Consider the following 7,500-nt stretch of genomic DNA (forward strand, 5'->3'; position numbering starts at 1 on the left):
ACACAATTACATTTTGTGCCTTAAGCCACCCTGATTTCTTAGCTGGGGGTAATAAATATTATTGTACACTTCTTACATCAATGATTGCTACATGTACATGGAGAGGTTCTTCAAAATCTGAGTAAGGTATTAATTAATTAAAATGCAGACTTTGAGTAGTTTCTCTCCCATTTCGCCCAATAGAAACAAACTAAAATAATATTATAGGGTGACCATTTTTCGGTTAACTCCTGAGTCATAAAATATTGCAAAGACATCAAAATATAATATTACACATCACCAGGGCCGTAGCCAGTAACAGGCAAACCAAGGCACTAATGCCTCAGTCATTTTTTGTGATTTTTAAAAATAAAGCATGATTCCGGTGTCATCTTTAAAATGTGCTGATCATAAACACCTAACATACCTGCGAAGATAATTTAACCATGGACATTGCCTCAGTCATACATTTTTTCTGGCTACGGCCCAGATCATGCAGTTTTGATCTATGATTCCAAAGTACATGATGGTGCCTTATGACCTCAAACTATGCTGTACGCACACCTTCTAATGTTGCAATGTTGCTTAGAGCATCGCCAGCGCTGTTCTCCACTCGGCAGCTATAGTTGCCTTCATGTCTGTAATAAAAAGGCTGAAAAGTCAGCACTGGTTTGGTTTGTCCCAAAAGAAGAAAGCCATCTTTGTACCACTGATATACCACTGGTGAGTCCAGGACTTCACAACTGAGGCCAAATGGCTGACCAACGGGAACGTAACAGGACTGTGGATGACGTATAATGACTGGTGGATGTTTCGCTGGCAAAAGCAAGATGGGTAGATCAGCAGTCAGACATTTACAAAACCTGTTGAGCATTGCTCAAATATTGTTGCCTTGCAAAGGATGGTTGAATTTTGGAAAATTTTAATGGGCATTTTATTTTGACAATTTAATTTCCACAATAAAGGTGGCTTCAACACTTGTCACTCTCATTTTGCTTATTTCAAAGCTTAGTAACGTGGCATTAGATCAGACGAAAACGTTCCTGCAGATAAGCCGCACCTTCCATTTCTAGGGACGAGGTTTGGAGAAAAATATGCGGCTTGTCTGCGGGTGTTTACGGTACTTCATGTAAGCAAAGTGAGACTGGTTCAATTCCTGAATAGACCAATTTCGATATATAAAATTCAATCCAAAACAAAAGGCATCATTTCCAGGCTCTGGGGAATAAACACATATACAAATCCTTATAATTATTTATTCTCCAGAAATAAATAATAAGCAGCACCCGACTCACTCAATGGTTTTCTGTTGCCAATGTCTGATAGTAGTGTGAAGTTAACAATAATAAATCTGCTGCAGTTGAGCATTTTCCCGAGTTTTGAACGTTTGTGGCTTTATAAAAAATTGTCAGATAGGAAAATTCACGTGTAACTGGTGATGGAGATCGAAGACTCTATTTTGAAAATGCTAAAACTTAAACCCAGACTTCCATAACAAAACAACAGGCGACATGCGACTGCATCTCAACATGGCATGCATTTTAATTGCAGGGGGTTTCCCAAAGGGCAACCAAGTATTTATCAGGGCAACCAAATTTACAGGTTTAGTTGCCCGGCTTTTGAAACAGAGACAACTGGCACGCAATGATGAAAATGGCAAGAAATCGGCCAAAATTTGCTGAATACCTTATATGACGATACAAAGAGTTCCCTATAAGAGTGGCAGTTTTTTGGCAAAAAATGGTGACGAATATGGCAAACATTATTTGCAAAAGTCTCGGGGTTCGACAGAGTAAAATCTATTAAGCCTCACTCCTATTTAAGTCAATGGTTTTAATGAATGGTGTTACTGCAAAAACGAAGTGGCCGTAAGGGAGGATTTCACTGAAAATTTCAAAGCACATTACTTGTTTGTTACCTTGTGGCGGTTGGATGTGATGGATGTCCAAACCATTTCTCACTAAAAAAACAGCAAATTAAATTCTTTTTTACAATAAACAAAATTAAGATTAATATGAGTAAGAACATAGCTCAGGCACAGTTGCAAGAAAACTGGCAAGCTGCCAAATGTGTCCTTGGTTCAATACAATTTGCTTCATGCTCTGATAGGTTATTATTATTATTATTATTAGTATTAGTATTATTATCGTATATTTTTTTCAGGGTTCTCCAGTTGTTGCTTCTCATAAAAAAAAATAAAAAAACAATGATTTGAGTAACCAAAACATTTTGTGGGAGATGCATGACACTTTAAAATGAATAAACAAGTAGAGTGATATAAAATATATATCAAAAAGTGTCAGTAGTTTTTTTTTTAAATCACAGACCTTTCAAGTGGAAAACTGAAAAATCAACGTTATTTCACATTGCTTACGTTGGAGATTAGTACCGTGGCATACATGTAACTGCAAACCCCGTATCCAGATATCTGAAATACTGTGGCCTGCTCAGTTGAAATGTTGGGCCACAGGGAAAGCAAGAGTGTTGTTCCGTATACTTCGAAAGGGTTTGCTAACCCATAATTCATCCTTCTGATTGCGTATTTCAATGGTTTTCTTCTCAATGAAGAAGGGTTCTACCCCCGAAATGTTTGTGATTTTAAAAATACTGGCACTTTTTGATATTTATTTTATATCGTTCTACTTGTTTAAACTATGCTTTGGTCTCACTTGATTAGATGTAATTGATTTGATTTGCAATTTAACCAATTTGGAGAGATCCCTTCTTGTTAGCTGTAACATACTTATATTATTAAATTTATTATTGATCATTAACTTGACAAATTCAAAATGCAGCACTTTGATTCCAAGTCTGGTCATCTTCACTTCTACATGTATCTCGTCCACTGATTCAAACAAATAATGGTGGTGAATAAAATCTAGGAGGACCCTTGACCTGGTTTAAAAGCAACGTCGTTACACATACTGCACAAGGCCTCTCTACGCACCAAAAAATATCTTTCATTACAAGTTGTACATTTGCAAAATTTCACCTGGTGCAGGAAGCACTTGTAATTCCACCTTATTACTTTTCAGGGCATTTATTCGATTTGTCACAATGCACTGATAAGTGCCACTGTCACTCATCTCAACATGATCAATAGAGAGTTCTTCTTCAATGCCATCTGGTATTATTACACTGTCTTTGTACCACTGATGCTGAGGATTTGGGAAGCCCTGGGCTTTGCATCTAAAGGTTACACTTCTACCAAAACGGGCATGCTGCGATTTGGGCTGTTCTGTGATTTCCACCTCCTCTGAAACAAAAATCCATCAGCAATAGAATTAGTGGCTTTTCACACATGGTTGAGTGTATAAAAATGTTGACAGGCTATGTCACCAATTTAATTTTTGATTATTCTTTTTCTTTTTCCGACATGCACGCTCACGTGCGGATCATTTTGTTTATCCGTTAGTTTTGCCGTTGTTTAGTTAATTCCTATACAAGCTACAGAGATCCACTCTTCTAATAATAATAATAATAATAATAATAATAATAATAATAATAATGATAATAATAATAATAAATGTTTATTTAACCCTCTCGCAGAGCAAGCTCTGAATTACAGGGAGATTAGGAATAACTTACAAATATTTCACAGTCACAAAATCCTCAAGTCCATTAGATCTTGTTCTAAGAGGGCATATTCTGGTGCCCGACCTCGTGCAATGATCATGAAGTTGTTTTTGTTATTCAGGTACAATATTTTGAGCTTGCTAGTTTCTTCCATTTTCAGATAATTTCTTTCATGTCCCACTTACTCGTCAATGGGGCGATGGGGGAGGTGGGGGGGAGGGGGGAGGGGTGTCCTAGGGTGTTAACTTAATGAAAAATTCATCATGAAGTTTTCTAATTTTGCTTTCAGAATCCATCTTTGACGTACGATTAAAGAAATCTCTGTTTAGTGACTTGATGTGTTTGTGACCCTTTTGTACCAACTGTGTGACCTGTTAGAATTATTATTACAATGCATTGTACTATAGATGACTATTTTGATAAACCAAAACACTGAAATGCTTGTAAGTGCATTGAGATTTTTTTAATGTGAATTTAATTACAGGTAAGAACTTCTTTTTGTTATTTTTATTATTATTACCATTATTATCATTATCATTATCATTATCATTATCATTATCATTATTATGATGCTGCTTTAACATCCCACAGCGAGGAGGGCCTCCAACATCTGGTAGACATGCTCTCCCATGCCTGCAAGGAGTTTGGGCTAACAATCAGCCTCAGGAAGAACAACATCTTGGCACAAGGTGCTGAGCCCCCCCCAGTCATCACTATTGACAACAACGAGCTGGAGGTTGTGGACACCTTCACCTACTTGGGCTCCACCGTGTCAAGCTCGACTTCATTCGATGCTGAGATCAGCTGCAGGATCGCCAAAGCAGCTGCTGTCATGGCCAAACTCAACAAGCGAGTGTGGGGCAATGACCTGTTGGGCGAAAGGACCAAGATGTGCGTCTACCAAGCTTGTGTCCTGACGACTCTCCTTTATGGCAGTGAGTCATGAATGACCTATGCCAGACAAGAGTGGCGACTCAATGCAAGGCAAGGCATGTCTGCACCACCTGCAACAGAGACTGCCACTCCAGGGTTGGGCTACACAGTCATACAGGATCCTGCCCAAATCCCCAGCGATAACCATCGCCTCTTCGAGACGAGGATGCCACTACCACCAATTATTATGCAGTATGTTGTACGTTAGTATGCTTACAGATATAAGTAAGAAAAGGCACTATTGTGTAACAATCCCTACTGTTAAACCTATTTACAAACCAATTGGTGATAACTAACGAACCAACATTTGAGAAAGGAACAAGAGTTTATATTCCTTAATAACTTGTCGAGACCTTGAATGACCTTGCCATGTTTAGGGTTTACGATAAAACTGCCTCCTGCATATTAAACAAAACCTGGTTCCCTCTATCCAAACGTAAACACTTTCTAACTTTCTCCGCCGTCTCCATAGAGTAGCCTCCTAGTACATCAACTATCACATTAAGCTGTGTGATAGTGTGGCCGGGGAACTGTTGGCGCATCTCCCACCTCAACGGCACATACTTGTCAGTTTTCTCCTGCTCCTTCTGTTCTCTGTCTGAAACCCAAGGGCAGCTCATCTCAATAAGGATCACCTTCTTCTCCTTTCTGTCCACAATTCTCGCATCAATTCTGTTAGCCCTGACTTCCGTATTTTCAGCGAATACTGGCACATCCCAGTACGCGCATGCTCTGACATTCTTGTACTCGGGTTTAGGTGGGACTGGAGAGTACCAAGGGGGATACTCTGGACAAGATCTAAGTCTTACAGGAACTCGAAGAAGAGGATTTTCAAGGCTGCATTTTGTCTCTGCATGTACTTAGTCTGTGCCAAAGCACCACATCCGCTAATCACGTGGGCCATAGATTCAGGCCCTTTTCCACACATACCACACGTAGCATCCGAGGTGGTCAGCATCTTCATCTTGCTTTGATGGTACAGCTTAGTGGGGAGTAATTGCTGGTATAACTCATAGGTTCCAGCAACAGTATGCACAGGTGCAGACTTCCACTTACTAAGCCAAGTGAAGCAGTCAATAACTTTGTTATCATCCCATCTTTGTCGGAACAGCTTTCCTTGCCACCTCTGCTCTCTTACTTCCCTCATGCTTCTCTCTTCTTCTCTCACTCGTAATGTTCTCCCTACTCCTTTAACATGTGATACCTCACCTGAGTCAGTTTGCAACGCTTTGGGATCTGGGTATGCAAGGTCCAGGGTGATGTCCATTTCCAAAGCAAATTTCTTGGCATCCTTTACCAGTGATCTTCTTCCTGCTCATTCGCACTTCTCCTCATCGTTCGATCTTCGTTTGCGTACAGCTTCATTGTGGTCTTGACTTTGGTCTGCTTATACAGACTCTCAAATGACTTCAGTCCCCGGCCTCCACACTTCCTTGGTAGGTATAGCAACTCGGTTGAACCGAGTGGATGGAAGCCTCCATTCTCTTTGATGATCTTGCGAGCTTCGCGACCGAGTTGTTGTAGATCTGCGAGCGGCCATGTTGGTGTCCACATAGGGTAGGTGACAACTGGTAGTGCGTATTGATTAGATGCGAAGACTTTGTGGAAGTCCGATAGAGGGCTAGACCATATAATTGACAGTCTCTGCAAGCAAACCTTTGAAGCTCCCCACAGAACAGAGCTGTCCTCTTGCTTGGAATTTTCTAAAACTCCCAAGAACTTATAGGTCTCTCCCTTCATCAGATTTTCTATGACCTGCCTTTCTCCGATAGCAGTGCCTCCTAAACTGTTGTCCAATGAACCTCTCCTTACATGAGCTGTAGAACATTTCTTGTTCCACTCCAAACCGACATCTCCCCTGGCTTCTTTAACTGTCTTCATTACTCTCTCAAGTTTATCCTTTGACGCTGCATATATCTTCATATCATCTATGTATAGCAAGTGTGTAATCTTTCCACTCAGGGGTCTTGACAGCTTGTATCCTTCCGATGCTTTCAACTTCCAAGATATCGGGTTAAGGCATAAAGTGAACAACCTCGGACATAGGGCGTCGCCCCGCGGAAGGCCTTTGTTGAACCTTACGATGGTAGAGGTTTCATACCCTTCCTTTGTTCTGGCCCCGATCTTCATATTCCAGCTTTCACACAGTCTCGCCACTGTTCTGCACATCCATAAGGGGAACTTGTGCATCGTCATCATCATCATCATCATCATTATTATTATTATTATTCCCTAATACTCCCAGATAAAAGGTGCTAAATCTGGTTTTCATTGGCTCTGGGCAAAAACCAGTTGCCTAGGGTAACCAAGAAGCAGCCTTCATTTTTCTTTCCTTTCTGTTTACACCTCCAGCACTTTTCTAAGAACTCTTGCCATCCCCAAAAGTGCAGGTCTGAATGAATCAGTTCAATGGATATATCCAAACCAATGGTCCTCAGATTTTCTTTTAACCTCAGAGGTATCGTTGCCAATGCCCCCACCACTATGGGTATCACCTTTGTCCTTACGCCCCACATCTTTCGAATCTTTCTCTACTTTTACTCTAACCCTTCCATCTTCTGGCATTGCCACGTCTCTAATTTGGCAGTTATTCTCTCTTTTGTCAATGATTAATAAATCTGGTCTCCTAGCCTCAATCTCATGGTCTGTTCTTACACTGAACTCCCATAAAATCTTGCAATCCTCATTTTCAAGCAGTGTTCTCACCAGGCCACGCCCTTGCTGAATTCTCGCAAGAAAAATAGAAAAGGGGGATTAAAAGTCATGCAAATGCATCCACTTGGGCACACAAGGATGCTACGAGCGAAACAGAGTTTTAAAAGTAAGTTAGCAGTCTTTTAATGGTTCCAGTGAATACACCAGCTCTTTGCTTCTTCAACTGAATGAAAACAGTTTATCAGAGTATTCAAAGCCCGTTTCAAAGCCTTCAATTTCATTGACTTTTGCCTTCATCAGTCATACACTGTTGTCCCATGAAATGTGTGTGCTCGATCCTCCATCATTGCCTTCGAT

The 7,500-nt window shown here is 40.4% G+C and overlaps 1 protein-coding gene across 3 annotated transcripts in view; it reads right to left on the reverse strand.

Annotated features, from left to right (window-relative positions):
- LOC137992445 (mucosa-associated lymphoid tissue lymphoma translocation protein 1-like) overlaps positions 1-7,500 on the reverse strand; it is a 36,262-nt gene that overhangs the window by 14,864 nt on the left and 13,898 nt on the right. For all 3 annotated transcript variants that reach the window (XM_068837790.1, XM_068837787.1, XM_068837789.1), the window contains exons 4-6: positions 2,972-3,235; positions 1,898-1,939; positions 544-795 (exon numbers count right to left, since the gene is read on the reverse strand). In XM_068837790.1, coding sequence (XP_068693891.1) covers positions 544-795; positions 1,898-1,939; positions 2,972-3,235 — 558 coding nt within the window. The remainder of the gene's footprint in view (positions 1-543; positions 796-1,897; positions 1,940-2,971; positions 3,236-7,500) is intronic.

This window comes from Montipora foliosa, chromosome 2, assembly GCF_036669935.1.
Source record: "Montipora foliosa isolate CH-2021 chromosome 2, ASM3666993v2, whole genome shotgun sequence".
Taxonomy (NCBI): domain Eukaryota; kingdom Metazoa; phylum Cnidaria; class Anthozoa; order Scleractinia; family Acroporidae; genus Montipora; species Montipora foliosa.